Raw genomic sequence first — 25,311 nt, 5'->3', positions numbered from 1 at the left:
CATTACTATAGGCAATGCAAGAGTAATCCATCTATCATTTTCTTTTCTCAAGGGAAAAAAAAAAAAACATAATTAAGGCGTCTCTGCACTACACAGCGAAACCTAAATCAAGAGCATAAGTTTCAAGAAAACATAGTCCTGCTTTGTGTATGTGGGTGCTGCACCCTTAAGGTCGCATATTCATGGGCAGGATTTGCCCGAGTATTCAGCCACGCCACCTCCATAATTAATCATGGTGTGATACCTCAAGACACGATTAGCATAAAATAAAGAACTATGAGAAGGTTGAGTACCCTGCTCTATATAAGTAACCACAGCTCTGTCCATCATAAATATTTGTATCTTGATTGGCTGGATCTGGGCCTTTAATTACCCACAGCCTTCAGAGCAATATTAAAGCACGTAATAAGTTTTACCAAAAAAAAAAAGAAGCACGTAATAAGAATTTTAAGTCAGACTTGAACTGAAAAGAGTATATACATATCTGAAAAGAGAATATACAAAACAAAATCGCTCTCATTATTGTTATTTGTTAATATAAAACCCTCACACAAGACTTGGAAGGAAACCAAGCCATCCATGAATAGCTTGATTTCAGCTCACCAACCACGTTGTTCGAGCTAACTGGCAAGTGAAGCCAAGCTCAAGCCACTTTGGGGACACCGCTTGTAACTTGCAAGCAAGCCAAGCCTAAATAGCCTATCAAATTTATGGAGATACGCATGGGCTCCAGCATGATTTTAAGACAACTTTGTCAAATTAATCATGATCTTGATTCATCTCAACTCAGCCTACCACGCAATGCCATTAGACCATTGATCATTAATATAGATATTACAAGGCAACATTGGAGTCTGGATGGTAAATGAGTTAGGAGCTGATGCACCGAGTTGCACGTAGGAGATGCAAAGACCTATTCCGGTTGGCACCATTTGCTCATTTAACTTGAAAATATGAATAGATAGCGGTTTCTTTTAGACGGAGCCTATGCAACAGCATTATGAAGGAGATGACACAAACTTAATATGCTTTCTCAGTTTGGAGTTCAGCTGGATTCTGTCAACAGATCTCAAAATTTATGAATGAGCACAAATCTAGAGCGCAGAACAACATATTTGAATGGCTGGCTATGTTCAGAAATTCTAAATTTTTTAATGCATACAATTTGTAGCCGGCTCCGAGCATTTGCCATGGACAACTCACCAGACAGTCCATTAACAAACATCACACTCTGCAGCAAAAAAAAAAATACAGAACATTTATCTTGCAGCTGTTAAACTATAAAAACATTGAAATTGACAAAAACAAAATCCCACTTTATTTCAAGGGTAAACTAATGAAACTCCACAATTAAGTTTTATCTTAAAAACACAGCTCCCTAAGTAAAAATAACTCTCCATTTCAAACATAAATTAAAAACAACTCTTCAGATAACATGAAATGATCAAATTACCCCTACAGCTATAAAACAACACTAAAACAATACTACAATATTATAAAACAGTACTATCTTAATATAATATAATACTACCTTATTGTAAAAAAATACTGCTTTATTGTAATACCATATTAATATAATGTAATACTATACTATTACAAAATAATACTGCTGTATTGTAAAATAGTACTGTCTTATTGTAATGTAGTACTATTTTATTATAAAAAAATACTACTTTATTATAATATTGTAATAATATAATTTAATACTATTTTATTATATTAATATATTATTATAATAAGATAATATTTTTTTATAATAAGATAGTATTATATTACAATAAGACAGTATTGTTTTATAACATCACAGTATTGTTTTAGTGTTGGAAGGACAAATCGATCATTTTATGCTAAAATAAGAAGTTATTTTTAATTTATATTTAAAATAAATAACTACTTTTACATAGAACTCAAGAAGCTGTTTTTAATTTGAAATTAGAACTAGAGATTTTTTATTAGTTTACCGTTATGTGAAACTGTCAATAGAAGAGGAAACATAATACTGGCTCCTTTTCATAAGCTATTAATGCAGAAAAATAGAACAAAATTTCAGTAATATTGCTAACAATGAATAAATAAATAAGCAGGTCTGTATACGCGTCTATAAGGAGTCCTTTTAAGGAAAAACTACCAGTCGTAGAAAAAAATGCTGATATATCAAAGAAGGTCCACAAGTTTTTAAAGGGTTCGTACAATTAGATTCATCAATATTGCTCTTTCTAAGATCCTCCATTCAGAGCAAAAAGATCATGCACCAGCCTCCGTCATTCTTGCAGCCTCCAACCTACAGCTAGTATTTTGTCCTAGCCAGGATTCGTATAGCTTGTTTCCAACTCCCCACTCCCAAGAAAGCCCATCTCTGACTTCTCATGCTCAGGTACAGGCATCTCTATCTGAAACGGATGATAGAATAACCAGGAACCACCGTTCTCTACAGCAAAAGAGAGGGAGCAGGGATTTCGGGGTACAAATGGGCAGAACATGCCAGTTTAAGTCTAAAGTCAATAAGACATTATCGTCCAAATCCAACACAGCATTATAATAAGATTATCATTTCCTTTTTAAGATGTACAGCTCACCAGAAAACTGAGCATTGATGAAGAACAGAATATAATACAGCAATGAACATGTCACTTTTCCACTTCTTCAGGCAAATTTGCTTTGCCCAGATAAACTTGCTGCATCTCCTCTCTCCATATCTGCAATTTCATTAGGGAAAATATTTATGAGAAACCAAGATGCTCACGGTAAGGCAACGCCATTTTAGGGCAACCATATAAGAACCATAAATAAGTGGGATAAAATCAAAATTGAATGCATACCATATTGCGAAACTCAACTCGGATATGAGGTACATTCGTCTGATGAATATCATTCCCATCTGGACCCCTCTTATAGTAACTTCTACCAATCCAATGTGACTACAGAAAACAAGTTTACAAAGGATTATATTTTAAGCCATCATAAAGGTGATCACTTCACATTGACAGAAATTCAACATGAAAACGCGTTGATATTTGTTATAGTTAAGAGGATGGCAACAATACTTTCAGAAAGACTGGCAATGAAAAGCAAAGAAATGCATAGTTCCATCCATGAAACATGGGCTGGTTGGTTAGTTGATTGTGAACATTCCACACTACTGGAAACAGGAACAAAATTTATGTAGTGCAGTATGATTCTTAATTAATTGGCAAGCTCACGTTGATATATATTAACTGATCACTTCAGAAACCCACATTCTTCCAGTCAGTTGACTCAGTTCCATTTGTGAGAAAAGGGGATGTAAGATTGCAATAGCGAAGGAAATTTTTGTTACTTAATTTGATGCACGGAATGGAAAGCCAATTCCCACAGGTGTACACAACTGCCAAGGGTCCCTTGGACTATTCCTCCATTACAGGCCTTAATAAAAATACTGTTAATATTTCTTATTTTTAATCAAAATTCCTAGTTCACATCAGTGACCAGACCAAAAATCATCAAATTTTTATCATACCTTGTGAGCATGTGAAAACCCAGACTGTAAAACAGAATTCCTAGCAATTTCACATAAATCACATGAACTTAGCTTCCATAGCTGTAAAACATTACAACAAAAAAAGTAACATGTCAGGCGAGGGAGCAGAGACAGAGAGAGAAAGAGGAGGGGAGGAGAGATTACTGAAGCTGCAACACTGTATTCCTCCACCAAAGGTTCTTTTGTTAGGTGTATTTGCAAAGGATCATCCGTTGAGAGAGACACATTTAGGCCTCTAAGAAAGAATTGCGGAAAAGGGTTCCGATGATAATCGAGAAACAAAGAGTTGTTGCTCAAAGGAGACATTGCCAAACCAATCTGACAAAGAGAAAGTTAAGGTACAGAATAATTTGTTAGATACATAGAAATATGAATGACATAATACCAAACCTTTTACCTACCAACAAAATGTGAATAAAAAAGCTAATACCAAAAGTGACAATTTCAGATAATACTGAGATAAAGGTGATGCAAATAACCTGAGCAAGATAATACAAGTATTGAAGAACAGGGGACTTTCTTAAGTTGGTCCCATGAGCAATATTATGAGCAACAAGAAATGCCGCAGCAAGGTGGTCAATGTCACCAGCCTGCAGATAAATGACATAAGGAAGAACATGCTGCATACACAATAGTAGAAGTGGGGGAAAAAATTGCATCAGCTAATACCTCTCCAGCATGCGGACGAAATTTGATAGTAGTCATGCCCTTTGACTGGCGAAGCTGACATAAATTAATGGACAACTCAAAATATAGCCAAGATTGCATAAATCTCTGAATCAGAACAAAAATATGTACAACAGATATCTATATGAGTTATGTAGTGTGGAAGTATTCATGTAGGCTTTTGGAATCAATTCAAAAGAAATACCCTTGTAAAGAAAAGGAAAAAAGTAGAATGTAAACCTTGTTCAATGTGTATAAGTTGGCATAACAGTAGTAGACATAATAAGAGAATGCGGGATTAAAGACATTGGTCCATTGAGCTGGTGTGGGCATGTGCTTTGTTGGGCGTCTTTCAGGTTTACTTTCATCATCCACCAAATCCAACCCCACAACCTGAAAAAACAGACCACAAAGTAAAGATCACTTTTTGCAAGCCAAGGACCCAACAACTTCGTGGGCCCATATCTCAAATAACAAAAAAGAAAGAAAAAAGCAAGAAGCAAATGAGTATAACATGTAGAACTAGAAAACCAATAATAACCAACAAAATGGACAAAAACTTGGGAACGAACATAAAAGTGGACATGGAGAAACACATATGAAAGTTTCTTGGATTAATTTTGTTGAATGACAATTTCCCTGTAACCAATGCAGATTTCATACCAATTCCTATAGCAGAATTTTTTTGATATACATGCCAAGCCTTTTTGGCAAACAGCAGGAGCTCTTTAAGCAACTTTAAATCCAGAGGAGGTACATTAAAGTATCCAATTGTCCATTACAGACATTAAAAAAAAAGCTTCTCCAAATACATGGACACCAATGTGACGTAATATAAATAGACAAATGATGCAAATCGACCAATTCCAGACCTATACAAATTAATATTAGACAATAGCATGTTGTTCAATTATGTGAATAAGCAACTGATAATATTATGTTCCCATACTTAAGTCCGCAAGTCAAGTTTTGAAACCAAGCAGCATCTACCTTCTAGACAAAAGAGTGTTAACTAAATTCTACACAACAGTATTAGAGTACCAAAATGGAAGAAATAATAACATGAACAAAGAAAAAAGAGTTGACCAAAAATTGAGAAGCAACCCACTCCTAAATTATTAAATTTAGAAACTGACTGAGCTACCTTCTCAACAAACATTACATGGTAATTATATTATCCAACCTAAGCCAATACTAAATTAATCTAGACCATTATTTGATGTCTAATGGGAGCCTAAAATTCTCTATTACTGACCTTACAAAATCTCAGTGATCTAGGAAACTGGTGGCCCAATAAGATGAACCAAAAAATAGTTAACGTGTTTCTGATAATAGCATCCACCACTCAAAAAATAAGCAATTGGAACAGAAACATTTTAAAATCAACTGCTTTGATGACCACATGTTTTGGTTTGCTTCTTTCAAAACAAGAATTTCAAGTTGTTTCTACTTTGGCTTATATATTTCCAATGACTTACCATGAATGAACTCGACATAAGAACGACTAAAATGGCAGTTCTTTCACCTCTAAAGATAAGTACTTAGCAAGGAAGCTGCACTTAATCAATGGCCAAATCCTTAATCAATATCAAAACGGCGAGCTGACAGAAAACTTGCCAGAGCTCTTCCTACATCCAAACCCTTTTCATCCACCCACATGACTCATTTGCAGAAGAGCTCAACTATATCATGCAATATCAACCACATGCCATTGAGCACTCAAGCAATATGACAGTGAACAGGTTGATACAGCTGGTTCTAAACAATCTCTGTATCCTGCTAGTATGCTGACACTATGATCCACGCAATACAACATACTACCATATGAGTTGACACTTTAAAACCTTGGGTACAAGCTAAATTCGGGCATGATTGGACCTATAAATTCTAGACCTTCCAACACCTTGAGAATAGTGTGAGAAGCAAACAGGAAAATTTACATTCCTTATCACATCTAATTGCAACAAAGAATTTTGAATTAATAAGGCTGCTGAATGAAGAACAAGCTTTGTTCACAAGACAGTTAATCATAATACTGGAAGAAACTCCGACGAAAAAAATATTTTGGGGATAGGGAAGCAACAAAATAGGAGGTTCTTAGAACCGTCTATGAAATTAGTGATGTTGCCTTCTAGGTAGATCACATCCTTTATGATCAGGTCTTGCATAAAATGCTGGACCCTGGACTAATCATCAAATGATGCATTGCTTAAAAAATATAAGTCTGTAGGATCATGCTTACTTTTAGTAATATGATTCTCTTCCACTCAAATAAAATCATCTTCATGACTTCTACTTATAATAACACAAACAAAAGACAATACATAGAAATATTTTAAATGAACCACATCATGGAATATGCAGAAGCTAGCAACAACTGCATGGACAGAATGCAGGAGGAAGAGTGCAACAACTAAATAAATTTAAACATACCTGTTTCAAGAAAACATGCAACTGAGGATGCGATTCTGGGTCCACAGTGGCCTCAAAAAGGGGAAGGAAAATATTGTCAAGGATGTTCTGGAATGATGTAACTATACCCATTTCCTTGTATACGTTATATAACCGAGGAATCTGCAAAAGGAAAAAAGCAGAATTAAAGCCACAATTATTAATATGTTGCTCAAGGTCTATTATAAACACTAACTGATCATGCACATGAATGCAAAGATCTAATCAAACTTTGAAATAAAGTAACAGGTCAATAAACATCAGGGTCCAAATCAGAAATGCCAAAACTGGAATTGGCTAGTTTACTGCTAGCACTGTCTGCATCATACTGCTATTCTATAGAAATGGCAAAAAAAGGGTTAAAACAACCTTTCCACTAGCCTCACCAAAGTAAAAATTACAATTGCTATGCATTCTCCAAGCTCATGTAGTCCTCATTATACCAACAAATTGAATTCCGAAGCAATATTCAGCCTATTCAAAAATGTCTGAGTTGAAGCCAAGTATAGCCCAATAGTCAGATATCATATTCAAAACTGAATAGGACTTTCAAGGCAGTATTGAGTCTAAGCAGCTGAAGAACCCAGGTTTATGAAAGTGACCTGAAGAACCATTAAAAGTAGTCTCAGCCAGTTTATAACCAGAAATATACTAAAAGCCCAAAGATTATACCAACGCACAGGACCCTGTCCATCACATAGTGGTTCACTACATATGCCCCTTGAGAAGGTTTTGGCAAGCCTATGGCTAACTCACATAATTTAAAAGCATATTCCGATAGTGAAAAAAGCAAATTAACTTTGAAAAGTTTATGCATCTTCCAAGTGCCGATAATTGATGCCCTAGAAGTATACAAATTCATTCACAGTTCTGAAAAGCTAGTAAATTCTTCTAAAACAGAAGGATATATGCAAAAATAAAACAGTAATCATGGAGATTGCAATTCAGGTGCAATATTGACTTCTTTTCCAAAAGATTTTTCTCAGTACACAAGCATCTCATCTATCACTTCCCTATTTCATACAAAAAATTAACCTAATAGCTTCTTATTAGTTATTTAAGAAACAGATTGAGATGAAAAGTGTTTCTTCATCCTTTAAATTGCTGCTGAGTGGTACATGAGTCGCTAACCATGGTTCTATGATTTAATCAAGAGACTGGTCTTGAAGATTCATATTTCATGATCATTAACATGGTTGTTAAATTTAAAGTTCAGTTACCGTCAGGACTCAGAAATGGAAGACTCACATTAACTAGGATCAAGATCATGAAGGCGAAAAAAAGTCCTAAAAGATCTGTGTGCATACATGCAGATGCCGTGCCCTCATCTTAGAAACTACTTTTCACAGTCCAAAATGACAAGTTCCTCTCTAATTTGATGCCTGATGTCAAACCCACTATCAATAAGCAGGATTTTTTATAATGTATAAACATGAACACTTGCATGTATTCCTAAGGAAGCATGCAATTAGAATTCATATATAAGTATAACAGACAATAAAGGTGCTATCTATAAGGAATGATCAAATTCTCACCAGATTGAAGAATGTATCACATCATTTAGAAAGGATGATAATTATAATCATAGGAAAACGAATGAGGATGCCCCAATTACCTGAATCAGCCAAACAACATTTTCACTATACAATTCATTGTTCACTATCCAACTTGCAAGTTGATCCCACTCACTTTGTTTCCTTCCATATATTGATATCCTATACTCAGCCATCTGAAAAGCAGTAATTAAGAAAAGAAAAATGTTACACATGAATGCAATGCAACAAAATAACAGTTTCCAAAACAAAAAAGTTTAATGAAGAGAACTTGAGCAATTATGAAACATACAGAATTGTCAACCAATAAACTGAAAGAGAAGGTATCAAAATATAAATGCATTCAATCCACAACTTTCTGTGGCCAACTGTACATAGTAGCAACTGGAACTTAATGTTTAATAAGTTAATTTTGTACAAATTTTTATTTGCTGCCCCTGCTCTATATGACTGGTTGTTTCATTAATTGCAAAACAAGACATGGATGAACAAAAGACAATCAGGTAAAATTTGACTGGTATATTATTTTTCCCAGTGATGGTAACACCTCCTTTTACCTTCCAATAAACTTCTAGCTACATGTTTAACTTCATTGCTTGTAGAATTAACATTATCAACAAATAGCAACACCAATGATTAGCTGTGTCATGCATCAAGGATGATACTTACCGACATTAATCACCCTATAAATCTATTGCTAGTTCTGAATCAGGTGATATACTAGAGGAAAAATCTCAAATAAAAGTGCACCATGTTCTTGTATTAAAGAGTGATGGCCAAAAACCAGAAGACAAGTCTTTTGTATAACCTAATTTCGTGCAGACAACATAGGTTTAACTATCTCGAGAGGTTTTGCATAAAACAAAACGTGGCAGAAGACATGTTTATGTCCATGCATGTGCACGTGTGCAAGCATATCCACAAAAGAAAAGGCACATGCCCATAAATGAATTATTGAAGAGAAAAAAATTTGTAAGAAAATTACAGCATTAACAAAAGCCATTCAGGCATGTACAAACAAATGCACCTGGTATTTGCTTGCAGCAAGATCAGAAAAGACTTGTTTTGTTAGCTCAGCAAGGAAGCGACCTGGTGAAAATGAAAATATAGAAATACAATTACATCAATACAACTCTAAATTCCTTATATAAGCCCCACATACACCTACACCCCCCACCCCAAACAGGAAAAAAAAGCTTCAATAGAAAAACATAAACACTGTGACCTCTCATTGAAAATGATGTGATAAATAAGTAAGCTGAATTAACAGAAATTTGTAGCTGATGAGCACCATGGCAGTCCACCATGGGGAGTGGGGATCCACCTCAGGCCAAGCAAGGGACCATGTGCATTGCATGCCCCCCACAGGGAACTTGCCCAGAGAAAATGTACTTGTAGTTGACATCCAATATAAAGACAGTGATCAATTTATCTAAAACAAAATCCAGAATGTGGAGCCTTGACATTAAAATGAGTGAAGAATGTTGATGATGAAAACAACTAAACATGAGCAATGACAAAAAAAAAAAAAAAGGCCTAATCATTATACAATGTCATTTTTTTTTATGCATTCAGTATTTATTAGCATCATTATGCCTGTTTAAGACAAGTTGTATTATCTGTAACATGCCAATCCATTAGCCTAGAATGCTAGATAAAATGTTCAAAAAATGATTTTATATAAAAGCAATACAAATTACATAATCTAGATAGGAAAAGATTTTTTTATTATAATATACATTTCTGGAGTTCTTGCATAACTTTTGCAAGATTAGTTGATTTGAGATTTCAACACAGGTGAAGTGTCATAGAGGCAGCTGGTGAAAAATTAGTGGACAGAATGATGCTTATAACATCCTGGCACCATTTCCATGGTTGATCGCATGTGCTTAAGACATGCTTGAATTCATTTTTGCAGTGTAAATATTGCTAAATATACATGCACTCTTTGGTATTAAAAAAATGTTTTCGATTTTTATCCAAATTAACACAATCTTTAATGACTGGACTGGATAAATCCATTAATTCAACAAGCAAAAGTGATATAGATCCTTTCATCAACTTTAGAGTGAATATTTCTGTCAAGTTAAGACCAAATAGTTCCAGATTCCAACAATCAGATTTGGTTATCATGCACTGGGGCACAGCATCGTCAAGATCATCCTATCCACCATCTGGATCAAAAAACATAAAATCAATCCAATGGCTCATAGTAAAAGGAGATTTGCACAATTGCATTCCACTTATTGATTAAGATGATTTGAGAAAGATGCCAGCAGCCCTTTATTTCCTTCTTTTTTTATATATATTTTCCTAATCTATTATTCTCTCCCTCTTCTACCCTCCACAAACATTTTTTTTTTCTTTTTTTTTTGAGCAAAATTGACCCCCTTTTGTTCTTTAGTGTGCTAAAAATTGCTATTATACTATTAGTATATATGTTTCTCACTGATAATAAGGTTTCACCTCTTTCTTGTAACGTGCGAAAAAACATTTCACTTTTTAATATTTTCATATATCTTAAATATTTCAGAAAAAAATCGTAAGCTCCACAATCCAATCCAATTCGACCCCCCCCCCCTCAGCTTATGATTCAATCCTGATCATAACAGCGCTGCTGAGGTGTGTGCATGGAGTTGAAACATTTCAAATTACTATATTTTTGGTCAATCATCATCATAAGAGGATTCACAAAATGAACCCAAATAGTAATAGCTAGTACCATGTTTGATAGTTACGACCAATTTACCTAAATTTTCCGGTGAGACTTCGGCAAGACAATATTTTTAGTCACTTAAAAGACATCAATACTTCAATCATGTCAAGAATCAAACAAAGTTAGATGGCAATCAAAATCTTGATTTCATGCAAATGAATGGTGTCATCACCTGGCCCCTTTTACTCAATCAAACATCCAAATATCACTGAACAACTAAATGATTTCAAGAACTCTGGGTAGCGATGATAGGTAATATAAGTCCACCACAGAGATGGGTTGATACATGATAAAAATAGTTTGCATGATAGAAGAACGGTTTCTTCCTTGAAATAACAAGAAAGTTTCTTTTGTGTGAGAGATAATGCGGAAAAATCACCATCTGCAATTGAACCCAAAAAGTCTCTCAAGTAAAATTACTACTTTATTCCAAAGGTCTTAGATCTCGGTGGGACAGGAGGCATCCCGGCTGTTCTGTCCCATTCCTGTGTGAAAACAGGACCCAGATGGGGTCCGAACTCCGAAACCCATCTATGTAGGAAAAGAAGAAGAAAGAGGAAAGAAAGAACGGAAGATGGCAAAAGGAAAACATGAAAGGAAAGAGGAAGAAAAACAAAAGAAAGAAAGGAAGGAAGAAGAAAAAGAAAGGAAAGAAGGAAGAAAGAAAAGAGAAGAAAGAAGAAAAAGGAAAAAAGAAAAGGATGATGAAAATAAAAGAAAAAAAAGAAAGAAATGAAGGTAGAAGAAAAAGAAAGAAAAGAAAAGGAAAAAAAAAGAAAGAAAGAAGAAAATAAGGGGAGAAAGATGGAGAATATTTATCGGGAGGCATACGAGATGGGACAGCAGGGCATCCCGTTCCATAGAGATATCGAGATACCTCCATCTCACGGGATTTAAAACCTTGCTTTATTCAACTCTCCTAATACATAGAGTCGTCATACAAACTTGAAACAAGAATTACCTATCATAAGAGCTCTTTAGTTTCTCCCTAGACATAAACAACATGACGCAAAATTAACACCTTATCAGCTCAAAAAATCAATCAGCAATTTCCATAGAAATATTGATGCTAGAAACAGTAATACAAAACAAGTTCTGTACAAGAAAAAAAGATGCTAGACATCAACGTTTGTGATTGTTAGTTATCACAAGGTTAGGAAGTTGTAGATGCACACGATCTCGCATGGAGAATTAGGATTAGATTCATGGAGTGAATAATGGATTCCAAGCACTGTCTTTCTATTGAATGTGCATACTCTCTTTCTCACATGCATCTTTAAAAAGAGAATACATCTATCTATCAAGAAAGAGTTGGAAGGCACAGAGAAGGTCACGTGATATAATCTGACCATTAGACCTTATAACACTAAGCATATCCTAGTTAGCATAACACCAGGTTAAAACCTGTAGTGACCAAAATCGCCATAGACTGAAGCATAGGGCCAGAAGGAAAAGTATTCTTTTTATGTCCCCACACTCAGTTTACCTGCTCCAAGCTACTGGGTGCTTTTAAGAGAGTGAGAGAGAGAGAGAGAGATGCTCATTAAAACCATGGTGCATTATAGTAAAAACACACTCAAGAAAGTGGAAAATCACCAGAGGAGCAATGGGAGATGCATTTAAAGAAATATAAGAGCATTACTGCCATATGTGCAGGTAAATTACAACAAAGAGGAAAGTAATCAACTAAAAGAACATACCCTGGATGAGATTATCCTGCTTAAGAAAAATCTCCCTCAGCCTACTCTGGCCGCAAGGATTGTATTTAAGATTGAACTTGTCAAAGCGATGAAAAGTGCTTTTGTCAGCATGGACATCTAACAGATCAACACTGAGATCGGACCTATTTCACACATGCATGGCAAAAAGAATTGTGAATTAAGAATACATAACAATGGTTTCAAGTGCTAGCACATGCTGGCCTTTGCTGGGCTGCTACTGATACCATGCACTAGGTTGATATTGCTTGTAGACAAACCAAAGGGCTCTTAAGTCCATTTTCTTTTTCTTTTTCTTTTGTTTGGCATGGCAGGCACATGACTTGGCATTTGGCAAGACATGACATGGGTTGTGTCAGAATGACATGGCACACCATGCTCCATGACAGCCATACTTTATCCTTGTGTATAATGGCATAACATAAGGTTTTACTTGTTAAGGTTGACAAAAGTTTCATACCCAGTCAAATCCAAACTCTCAAAAACCTCTTTCAGAGTCAGATAAGTGCCATCCCTAAAAATTACAACCTGCAGCAAGCAAATTTACAGGCAGTTATCATATGCAATTGCATCACATAATATTAGATGTCAATAACTCCAGATAGGTTCCTTTTTTCAAATATAGACAATAAGTTACTCCAGTCACAAAATGAAGTGAGTTAACATACATACCTCGTCAGATTCCTTCCTCAACTTCGACTTTATAAATCTCAACAGATGTTTCTGATTCATGCATGCTGAGTGATGAACATGAGTGTCAACCTTCCGGACATTATAAAAATCACGATGTGGTGCACTTTTTTGAGCAAGAAACTCTCTATCCGCATTGAGCATCAAGTGAATATTAAATTTCTGGAAAAATAAAAACAGAGAAGAAAATAATAGTATGCCCAATCATCATAAGTTTTATGTTTTTAAAAATGTTTTCAAAAATTCAATTTGATTGGAGTATAACATTAATTTCAAAAGTAATGTCGCACGGACTCTGACAACAAGAAGGAAATTACTTGCTCCAGAAGACCCAACCGATGATGGCATACAGTTCTGATATTTCCTGCTGCAATTACTCGAAGGATATAATGCAAATCCGTAAAAAATGTTGTAGCATCAGCCACAGGGAAAAGACTTTCCATTGCTGAGACAAAAGTGGAACAAAGAGTAACTATCAATAGAACCAAAAGAAAAGATGTTTAACAGAAATAAAAGAACTGAGTGGCAATGAGAACTCTTACAGTCATTTGCATACACATGAATGACCCCATCTACCATTTGAAACACATGCTGTAAAAGAGACAATTGTTGAGAAAATAAGGGAAGAAAAACAGACAGTATTTCAGCTATGGCACACAGGACACAGAGAATGAAGAGAAAATGAACTCACATCTGTTTTCTCCTCAGACATAAAGAGAAATGGGTTAGGATCAGGCTTTGGCGTACTGGGGTCAGCTATAACTTCCTTCTCCCAAGGAGCAACCTCTTCTCGGAAGACATAACTTTCTCGCAACTCAAGACATTTCTGAAGAATTTTGTAGACCTCAGCTTCATCCGCATCCGGTGTCTCTAAGATTGAACCAAAAGAACAATTACCAATACTATGTTGAAGCAATTTGGGTAAATATTAAGTAGGCACATTCTTACATGTTATCTTTTTTACAATTTTTGGTTAGTTACCATCATGAGAATATAATGAAAAGACTTTTTGCTTTAATGACATTTATTAAAAAAAAAAAAAACTAGGAGCGAAAAGTACAATGGCAAAGATATATTAAAAAACTTTAAAAAAATATATCAGTTAACGCAGCCAAAAGCATCAGGTTCTTCAAATACAGGTTCAGATTTCTTCATAACTTTAGGCAGCAATTTACATGTGGGTAAATAAGGTAAGGAAACAAACATTATATGCCACCACTAGAGCAGTAATTCTAGCCTTTGGGCATGGTGTTTGCCTGATGAAAGACTCAAGATATCTCCACATATATTAAGTCATACCGAAACAAATTATGAGAGTGTTTGGTCCTTTCACCAATAGTGACTAAATTATTAGAGGCATGTGTGACTGCATTTGTGCACTGAAAGCAGCTCGCTTAATCTGCGCATGATAATGAATGTGCAGGATTTGTAAACAACAAGCCAAAACTAAAGTAATTGTTGAGAAGTGAGACTTTCCTAGAATTCTCCAGAATTTCTAGAAATCATAATTCAAGTCAAGTAGTCAAAGAGTCATTGTCTAGGAAGTTGAAGTTTTAGCTTAGAAAGTTGTAGTCAAAGTCAATTATCTTCTTTCTAAGAGAATGTTTAGTTCCTAGGCATTAAATATGGAGATTTCTAGAGTTGTATTCAGCCTCTATAAAAGGCACAAGCTGTCAGCTTTGAAAAGTGAATTCTGAACCTGAACTACAAATTTAGAAAATCTTCTCCCTCTCCACTCTTCTCCACTTCTCTCCCATAAACCAAAAAAATAGAAAACTTCCCAAAAAAATCAATTTTACAGAAACTATCTCCAACAAATGGTATCAGAGCCCTATCGCTCTTAAGGGCTGGAAAAATCAAACACAAAAATTCTTGTTGCATTGAAGTATGGCTTCAACATTCACATCCACTTCCACAAGTATTGTTGTGCTCGCACCTCCAATATTTGGGGGAGACAATTATGATTACTGATGCATAAAAATAAAGCTATTCTTGAGAGCTAATGAGCTATGGGAGATAGTAGAGAGTGACGTTGATCAAAGACAAGAGGGAGTTCAGTATGCAGAAGCACAATTAAGGAAATGGGAGGAGGATGCATTGAAAGGTCAAAGCCTTAGCCCACATTCACAATGCTATTGCAGACACAATTTTTTCGAAAATTATGAGGGCTGCATCAGCAAAGGAGGCTTGGAGTATTCTCCAGGAGGAGTTTCAAGATAATGACAAGGTAAGGATCATCAAGCTCAATACTTTGAGAAGAGAATTTGAGAATCTAAAGATGAAAGAAAATAAAAGTGTCAAAAATTACACTTCCAGAATGATGGAAGTTGTAGATCAGATGAAGATTTATGGAGAAACAACTTCTGATCAAAGGATTGTCCAGAAAGTGTTGAATAGTCTAACTCAAAAAATTTTTACGGTAGTCACCATGATAGAAGAGTCCAAGGACTTGACAAAACTCAGTCCAACTAAGTTATTTGGATCCTTGCTAGCACATGAACAAAAGCTTGGCAAGAATTCAGAAAGTCCATCTGAAGGTGCTTTTCAATCAAAGCACAAATAAAAAATAGAGAAAAAAAGGAGGCAAAGAGAAATTCAATAAAGGCACAAGCAATGGAGGGTATGTTGATGGTGTCAAGAATCATTCGGAGAAGGATTGCTGGAACAAAGGGAAGCCACAGTGTCGTAGTTGCAAAAAATTTGACCATATTGAAAAGAGTTGTTGGTCAAAGCAAAACCAGAACACTCATCAGGGCCAATTCAGCACACAAGCAAATTTTTCAAATTGCAAGCAAGGGGAAGATCACCTATTTTATGCATGCCAAGCAGCAAAATCCAGCAATAGTGGAAGGTGGCTTATTGACAGTGGTTGCACAAACCACATGACAAATAATTCAAGCATTTTCAGCGAGTTAGACACTTCAATCAAAATTCCAGTTCGGATGGGAAATGGTGCACTAGTGGAGTCTAAAGGCAAGGGAACCATTGCTGCCCAGACAAAGAAGGGTACAAGATTCATCAAAGATGTTCTCCTAGTTCCAAATCTTGATGAGAATTTACTTAGTATTGCTCAGATGATGAATCATGGATATTCTCTTATCTTTGAGCATGATTATTGCATCATATATGATTCTGAGAAAGAAATTGCAAGAGCCACAATGGAGAACAAAAGTTTTTCATTACAGTGGAAATATCCCACTGCAGATGCAAATAAAGCATGCATGGATGAAACCTGGTTGTGGCACAGGAGATATGGTCACTATAATTTACGTGCACTAAATGTTCTTCATCAGAAAAACATAGTGAGAGATCTTCCCTCAATACACATAAGTTCTGATTCATGTGAAGCTTGTCAACTTGGCAAGCAACATAGACAATCCTTCCTCAGTGAACGGGCTTGGAGAGCAAAGGAGAAATTGGAGCTTGTGCACACGGACATTTGTAGTCCTCACAGGATCTTACTCTTCAGCCATGACAAATATTTTGTGCTGTTCATTGATGATTACACTCAAATGACTTGGTGTATTTTACGAGAGAAAGATCAGAAATTTTTCATATATTCAAGAAGTTCAAGGCTCTTGTTGAAACTCAAAGTGGCCGCAGTTTGAAGAGAATCAGATCAGACAAAGGGAAAGAGTATACTTCTTCACAATTCAACAAGTTTTGTGAAGAGGAAGGTGTGGAACATCAGCTAACAATTGGCTATGCGCCTGAACAAAATGGAGTTTCAGAGAAGAAGAACCGAACAGTGATGGAAATGGCAAGGAGCATGCTTGCTGAAAAGAAAATGCCCAAAAAATTCTGGGCAGAAGCTGTTTATACAGTAGTGTACCTACAAAACAGGCTTCTCACAAAGGCAGCTCATGGGAAGACTCCAATTGAAGCATGGAGTGGACAAAAACCAACAGCCAAGCATCTTAAAGTATTTGGTTCATTTGTTATGTCCATGTTTCGGATCTCAAAAGAAGCAAGTTGGATGAGAAGGCAGTAAAAGAGATCTTCCTTGGCTATAGCTCACAATCTAAGGGCTATAGAATTTTCAATCTCAGCACAGAGGATTGTTGTAAGCAAAGATGTGGAGTTTGATGAGAATGCAATGTGGAGTTGGGATGAAAAAAGGATTGAAGGAAGAATTATTCCTATTCCAACCTTTGGTTTGCACCAGCAACAACTAATGGAAAAGCAAACTGAAGAAGAAGATGATGATGCTGATGTGCATTCCCCTCCTCACACACTGATGCATTGTCCAGCTCACACTCAGACACCATCTTCATCCTCATCCTCAGATGAAAATGCTACGGGCCCTAGAGGTAAAAAGCTCTTGACAGAAATTTATCATGAATGTCCTATCATTCATCTTGATCTTGAATTATGTGAGTCATGTCATTTTGCCACTCATGAGCCTGGTAGCTATGATGAAGCCTCCAAATCAAGAGAATGGAAGGTGGCCATGGAAGCTAAAATGGGGATGATCAAGAAAAACAACACCTGGGAGCTGGTTAATAGACCCATGAACCAAAAAGTGATAGGTGTGAAATGGATCTATAAAACTAAATCGAATCCAGATGGCTTTGTCAACAAGTACAAAGCCAAGCTTGTTGCCAAAGGATGCTCCCAGCAACCTGGAATTGATTATGGGGACACTTTTGCTCCGATGGCCAGACTTGACACAGTCAAGACACTCATTGCATTAGCAGCACAGATGAAATGAAAGATATATCAGCTTGATGTAAAATCAACCTTTCTTAATAGAGAGCTTGAAGAAGAAATTTATGTAGAGCAGCCTTCAGGTTTCACTTTCAAAGATAAAGAGTAGAATGTAAACAGGCTGAAAAAGACTTTATATAGCCTGAAACAAGCTCCTAGAGCTTGGTACAGCAAGATCGATTCTCATTTCATGGAGCAAGGCTTCAGGAGGAGCATGAATGAGCACACACTCTATATGAAGAAGCAAGATAAGGCTGACATTTTGATTCTGTCACTCTATGTTGATGATTTACTTGTCACGGGCAGCAATGAAGACATGATTCTTGCTTTCAAGAAGGAGATGAAGAAGAAATTTGAAATGACTGATCTTGGTTTGATAAATTATTTCCTTGGAATGGAAGTCCATCAATCTGATGAAGGGATTTTTATTTCACAAACCTAGTATGCAGAAGATATTCTCAAGAAATTCAGAATGCAACATTGCAAGGCAGTTGCAGAACCTCTTGTGGTGAATAAAAAATTGTCCAAGTTTGATGGACATAAGAAAGTTGATGCAAGACAATATCGAAGTCTGATTGGCAGCTTGCATTATTTAACAGCAACCAAACCTGACATAATGTATGCAACAAGTTTGCTCTCAAAGTTCATGAATGAGCCAAGTGAAGTTCACATGGGTACAGCCAAAAAGGCACTAAGGTACCTAAGGAGAACTACAGATTATGGTGTATGGTTCCAGCCATGTTCAGATGCAAAGTTGATTGCCTATTCTGATAGCATTTAGGGAGGATCAGTTGATGATATGAAGAGCACTTCTGACTACACTTTTACTCTTGGTTCTGGAGTATTTTTATGGATTTCAAAGAAGCAAGATACTGTTGCTCAATCAACAGCAGAAGCAGAGTATATTGCAGCATCTGCAGCTGTTAATCAAGCCATTTGGCTGAAGAAAATTCTTCAAGATATGGGCCAAAAACAAGTTGAAGCTACAGAGATGAATGTTGATAACAAGTCTGCCATTGCTATTACAAAAAATCCAGTTTGACACAGCAAGACAAAACACATGAAAGTGAAGTTTCATGCAATTAGAGATGCAGAGCAGGATAAAGAAGTCAAGATGGTCTACTGTCCATCAGAGTACCAGCTTGCAGACATTTTCACAAAAGCACTTCCCAAGATCAGATTTGAGTTCCTGAGAGCAAAGCTTGGAATGATAAGGAAAAGTCTCAAGGAGGGGTGTTGAGAAGTGAGACTTTCCTAGAATTCTCCAGAATTTCTAGAAATCATAATTCAAGCCAAGTAGTCAAAGAGTCATTGTCTAGAAAGTTGAAGTCTTAGCTTAGAAAGTTGTAGTCAAAGTCAATTATCTTCTTTCTAAGAGAATGTTTAGTTCCTAGGCATTAAATATGGAGATTTCTAGAATTGTATTCAGCCTCTATAAAAGGCACAAGCTGTCAGCTTTGAAAAGTGAGTTCTGAACCTGAAATACAAATTCAGAAAATCTCCTCCTTCTCCACTCTTCTCCACTTCTCTCCCATAAACCAAAAAAATAGAAAACTTCCCAAACAAATCAATTTTACAGAAACTATCCCCAACAGTAATGTAAAAGATATTTTCAGATTTTCAAAAGCAGAAAGTATGTTTCTTGTATACTAACAAAGCAATTATTCTAAAGGCAATGTCATACCACTTGGTGTAATTTTCAGTCTGACAAATGTTTCTTGTTCAGGCTCTCTTTTAAGAATATATGCTGCTACTGGGTCAGGCTGGATTCCATGCAGATTACCAGATGCACTATGAGATCTAATCATGCTAGCTGCAGCTAAAGGCTTTGAATCCCCATTATCAGTTATTTGAATAGGCACAGGATGATATATGCTTTTATGTTCTGGTCCCTGTTCACAATATGTTGAGAATATAATCAGTTTGACCAGCATTTAAGGGTTAAAGATCGAATAGAACAAAAGAGACAGGACATATCATCAAAAAATATCTCTAGCAAAAGGGAAAACCAAACACTAGCAAAGATGAGGAAAAGATCACAAATAAAATGCAAATCACTTGTGTATAGATGACGATGGATATAAGGTAGCAAACACACTTATTATACCAAGCAGGATTAGGAGCAAAGGTAAATTCAGCTGCACAAGGGAAGAATCAACAGTCCTAGAATATGGCAGGCTCATCAAATATTTTTTCATCTTTAGAGCATAACTCTAAGTTGAGAAGGCTGATCTATCTTTTCAGCTAGATTATTCTTATTTTTATTCAATTGGATCAAAAATAAAGAAAAAATAAAGTTACATGAGTTAGAATATGACAGCATTACACTATGAGTGGCAAGAGTTGCTGATTATACATTACACCCCAGAAAAAGAAGCCATGAAAACTTAAATCTCATATTACCATGCATAAAATATGAACTTACAATATGTCCATCTGTGTGCAAGTAGGTATTGTCAAGTTTAGAGCCACTGCACAGATTATCTTCTTCATCTGATCCCTCCACGCCCTCAAAGGCACTGGCACTAGCAACTGGAGACCTGGGTGAAGCTGGTCTGATATGTCCAGCTCTTTTATTTGAATTCACATGGACACATTGCTCGTTACCTGACACATCCAAGAATTGTTATCACTCTACTCCTTAGTACAGCCAATTTATAAAACTTTTTTAAAAAAAAAAATTGCATCACTTTAAACATGCATAATTTTTTCCCAACAACAACAGCATTCCTAATACATCAACTAGCATGTAATCTTACTAGTGTGTATGGATGAGTCATATACTGTCTATGAGTTAATTTATAGGCATGAATGCATGATGTTTTTATGTTGCACGTATAGCATTGTTACACGATTGTCACAGGCAAGAGGTCATGCTTCTGGAGGATTTAAATATATAATAATACATGACTTGTATAATAACTCGTTTGACACAATATTGTTTTTTCCATTTCATGCATCTTCATATAACCGGTACCCTTCTACTGAAAGACCCTAAAATCAATGATAGATATAAGGGAACTAAGTTATTATTTAAAAAGATTCCATAAAGCAGATCATCGATCTATCTTGAACTACTAAAAATATGAAACATGTTTGCTCCCAAAGTTGAGGTCCTACTGAATAAACATTTTAATCAAGTTTAGCTAGCCACTCCATGCAAGCCAATCAGTGGCAAATATTTAATTGCGAATTCAAAATTTCCAAGCTTGCATCCCAGCAATAACTTCAAAGAGGTTTTCAGGTGGGGATAACATTCCTAAGAGGGGATTCTATTGACACCAAGTGCATAAAGCAACAGATTCGCAAGGAGATGGTGCCACCTTTAAATCTACATATCGTTTTGCACTGAGCATGTGGTGCCATCTTTTTTGGACACGATTTTAGGCTTGCAACTAAATTGGGTGATTGTGTCTACAATTGCGAGTTTAGGAGCAGTTGACTACTAAGAAGTATGCTTCTTGTCCATTTATCCTCCAAAAATAGACATGAGCAAATGATATGCAATTATGCCTCTTGAGGGTGTCACATGCCAATGGAGAACATGGTCATGGTGCATGAGGTTTCCTGGTAAATTGTCCAAGAAATTTATAATAAGATATCAGTCTACTTGTCAAAGAAATTCCAACGAATTGTCAGGAATGTGAACTTGATATGAGGCAACTAAAAATAGAGTATATAGGGTTAAAGATTGGAATCGCCTTGTAGGTTTTGGACGGGAAAAAAATCAATAATAAAAAAGATTTGGACATAAGTAATGCGAAGACATTTGAATATGCTCTCAATTTCAAAGGGCTCAGACCCACATGAAAATTGTCAGTGGTATGGGATCCACGAAACAGTTCAACAATAGATATGATAGGGCTTTCTGTCTTACTAAATTATAGAACCCCTGTACAAAATACAGATGATTGATGTAACAGAAAATTGGATCAACCACACTGTAAATTTCTCCCATCAGTAGGTAGCAGATGTAAAAACTTCTACTAGGGACAGCTCAGAGGATGTGAAGAGAAAACTTAAGGTAGATTTGCTTCAACACTCATTTCTTAGTTAAGAATAGAATTAGCTTAACAACTTCCTCATTGGATGTGAAGAGAAAATTGAAGGTAGATTTCTTTCAACATTTGTTTCTTTTTTAATCAAGATCAGATTTTTTTTTTGTGAAATCAGATAAATTAAACTATTTGAGTATAAGTACACCCATGAGAATCAGCAAACAAAATATTTAACAATTGAACAGAAAGATTTGCCCAAGAATCCTATAATGTAGTCCCAGAGTGGTTGGCCATATAAGATGCCATCCAATCGACTGCATCATTAGCTTTCCTGTATGCGAAACCTCAATGGAAAGTAATGCACGCATCAATCGCTAGCAATCTTATAGAAAGGGATGGAATCTGTCAACAGTGGAAGGTGAATCTGAAAGTCATCTAATAACTATCAAGAGTCTCCCTCCAAAGAAATATAGGATGTTCTCAATGTCTGTGTGGCGTAAATCAACCCCTCCCATGCCGCACACAGTTCCATCATGGACAATCGTATCAAAAATCCTGACACTATCTACAGTTACTAGGGCATCACTAGCACTCCTGATCATAAAGCTAGCTTCACCAAAAGTACGTACGCTGCCATCATAGTTGACCTTACAACCCGGAATTTGCTGAACCCACTGCTATAGAGAGTATCTCCTCCCATTGGCAAGATTCCAAACTTTTAGAAAGAGGGGTAGCAATCATCACAAGAACATAAAAACTATGTATAGGAAAACGTTATTAAATTCCTTCAAACAGATTGTACTTGATAATTGTTCAGAGTCACATATTTTAAACACACATATGATTGACCGGAGATTTTGATGGTGTTATTTCGTTTGTTAACTACTCAAAGAGACCGGTTACATTATTCGCACCATTTTCTAACATCAAAGAAAGAAAGAAAAAGAAACGCGAGAGAAAGAGAGAGAGAGAGAAGAAAAAAAGCCAACTCACTCCGGAGAAAACTCAGACAAAAGGTCTGGTGATCCATGATTACCTTCAGAGACCATGTGGAGCTGCGGCAGGCCCGGGGAGGTCGGCAGGCTCCGGTGGTCGTCCTCCGTGGCCGCCACCACCGAGAACGGCCCTTTCATCGCCAGTTGCATCTGCTCCTCCTCCGCCTTCTCCCCGTCAACCTCAGCCGCCAGTATCACGTCCGGCGAAGACGCCGACCCATCGCGGCGGCGGTAGTACCCCGCCCCCTTCTGGCGGTGGTGCTTCTGCTGGCCACGCCGCAAGGACGCCCTCCGGTAGGTCTCACCATCCATCTCCACTCCCCCGTCCTCGTCGCCACCTCCGGCGGCAGCCCGCTCGCGCTCCACCGACCGCGCGAACTCCAGCAGCTGGCTGAGGGTTTTCCGGTGCACGTAGTAGGCCGAGACGGCCACGAAGGAAGCGCCCACCAGCGCCGCCATGGCGAGGTGGAGCGCGTATGCGTCCATCGCTTCTTAAGAAGAGAGCAAAAAGAAGAAGAAAGAGAGGCGAACTGAGAGAGAGCAGCACACTGCATCATTCGGAAGAGGGAAGTAGGGCGTATTTATATACGGGGCGAAGGGGACATTGGGTGGGTTTCTTTAAGTAGTCTCCATCGTTGGAAAATAAAGGGGAGGATGCCTGTCCCGTGTCGCCTCTGGGGTGGGTTTATCCAGATGACTCGTTGGCCCCCGGGATCTCCCTTTATTTACCGTTCCGGTGTTTCCGGCCCAGTGGCGTAGTCCAAGGCCCAAGCGAATTCTACCTCGGTCCGGTCTAATCCGGATAAATCATCCCCCGTCGATTCACGTTTTCCTCGGGAACTAGCGGTGGGGATTCAACGGGGTGAGACATAACCCCAAAGTCGGGAGACCGCGGTCGACTTGGGCCGGAATCCGACACCGAAGTGAGAGGTGTTCCGGTGCCTGGTGGAGGCGTTTTACGGGGCGCTTGGCCGTTCGTGTTCTTCCCGTTCTTCTGTTTTTGTGCCGCTTCGAGATGCCGGGCTGGGTTTCGTTAGAACCTTGTGATATGCGCTCGTGCTGAGCATGGATGCGCATGCTGAGTCAGCGTTTGGTACCAGCGGTGCTTAGGAAAGCACGGCATCTGGGACTGTTTCTGATGCTGCTGTCGATTTCTTGTGGTACTGTTGCCTATGGATGACGTGTGGCTGAGTTATTTCTCCATGGATGTGTCATAACATGTCAGATGAATGGTAAAAACGCGTGCTTCCTGATCTCCTGCGAGCTGGTCGGCTGCGAATCGAAATACTGTATCTGAATGGTTGATGGCAGGAAACTTACGGGATGAAGTCTATTTGTCGAAAGTCGTCCGACAGACAATCCTCTAATATCTAAATTAATCAAAAAAAAAAAAATCAAAATCTGAGAGTCAAAATTAGTAATAAAAAAAAAAATTTATTCAATCCCCTTGCTTATCTTTTTCTTTTTATAGGATGAAGAATGCCATCAATGTATAACTCCCATCTCTAAAATATGAAATGTGGGATCATAATATTTAGTGAGACGGTTACCTAATTAACCATCATTAAAATCGAGTAACAGATCATTCGTAGATGATTATTGCATTTCATAATTACGGATAGTTAATATTTGTATCCAATAACTGTCAATCATAATAGTCGGTAAAACATCGAAGAAATCGTTAGTCAGACATTGAGAATGTGTCGAACTTAGCCGATCAAATCTCGACTTAATCCCATTCCGCCGGTCTAAGTTATCTCAATTCATCAAGTTGTATACTTTGTTGACGGAAAGGTAAGGATAAATTTTAGTTGGATAATTAGTGACAAAGATCCACCACAATAGTGTGGAGCCGGAGGCCACATTGCTTTGCATCCAACGACTTGCGACCAAATGATGGGTGGATCATTTTATCCAACAACATCTGTTAATATAGCATCACCTTATCTCCCGTAAAAGATATTTGAATATATATATATATATATTATCAAAAAAATATATATGTTAAGACCACGAATTTGCTAATATTTGTGTTGCATATGTTATAAAAAAACTACTAGCACTCATCCCTATGCTGTGTGAATTTAATTAATAATAATGATTATATTTTATATTAAAAATTTTTCTGACCAATTAATCTCATGATGAAATCAAAACAATCTCTGAAGGTTCTTTTTTCCAAAGATGGCCTCTCAAACCAGTAAAGATTGCTGTATTTGATATTATTTTTTTATCATATTATTTATATATTTATTTTTTATTTAAAAACTATAAAAAATAAAATTTGACAGGTGGTATTG

The 25,311-nt window shown here is 36.9% G+C and overlaps 1 protein-coding gene across 7 annotated transcripts; it reads right to left on the bottom strand.

The window, feature by feature from the left end:
- Nucleotides 1–531: 531 nt before the first annotated feature.
- Nucleotides 532–23,641, bottom strand: LOC105057110 (probable AMP deaminase). 7 transcript variants are annotated; one of them, XR_012136715.1, is made up of 20 exons: nt 23,053–23,637; nt 20,444–20,625; nt 19,703–19,910; nt 14,003–14,181; nt 13,854–13,902; nt 13,629–13,756; nt 13,294–13,473; nt 13,082–13,149; nt 12,604–12,746; nt 9,215–9,276; nt 8,250–8,363; nt 6,617–6,757; nt 4,424–4,576; nt 4,187–4,291; nt 3,997–4,107; nt 3,662–3,835; nt 3,497–3,577; nt 2,820–2,918; nt 2,577–2,696; nt 532–1,231 (listed from the first exon to the last, which is right to left on the bottom strand). XR_012136715.1 is itself a non-coding variant. In XM_073248393.1 (19 exons), the coding sequence occupies exons 1-19, from the start codon at nt 23,495–23,497 to the stop codon at nt 2,628–2,630; spliced, it is 2,691 nt and encodes an 896-aa protein (XP_073104494.1). In that variant the 5' UTR covers nt 23,498–23,636; the 3' UTR covers nt 2,035–2,627. The 7 variants fall into 7 exon arrangements, 4 of the variants coding, with proteins under 4 accessions (XP_073104494.1, XP_010937877.3, XP_073104495.1 ...); XR_012136713.1 differs by lacking the exon at nt 532–1,231 and adding an exon at nt 2,035–2,428; XR_012136714.1 differs by lacking the exon at nt 532–1,231 and adding an exon at nt 2,035–2,390.
- Between the last annotated feature and the right edge of the window lie 1,670 nt (nt 23,642–25,311).

The sequence above is a fragment of the Elaeis guineensis genome, chromosome 14 (genome assembly GCF_000442705.2).
Source record: "Elaeis guineensis isolate ETL-2024a chromosome 14, EG11, whole genome shotgun sequence".
NCBI lineage: Eukaryota > Viridiplantae > Streptophyta > Magnoliopsida > Arecales > Arecaceae > Elaeis > Elaeis guineensis.
Note: the sequence above shows the minus strand (reverse complement) of the source record. Positions and strands in the feature narration are given on the sequence as shown.

What these genes read in the sequence shown, in the direction of transcription:
- LOC105057110 (XM_073248393.1), bottom strand. Translation starts at nt 23,497, where the DNA reads ATGGACGCATACGCGCTCCACCTCGCCATGGCGGCGCTGGTGGGCGCT. An exon ending in ATGTTGTTTGGCTGATTCAG is followed by an intron (nt 6,758 to 8,249) that starts GTAATTGGGGCA and finishes TTCCTTTTGCAG; the next exon opens with ATTCCTCGGTTATATAACGT. An exon ending in GAGTTGAGTTTCGCAATATG is followed by an intron (nt 2,697 to 2,819) that starts GTATGCATTCAA and finishes ATGAAATTGCAG; the next exon opens with ATATGGAGAGAGGAGATGCA.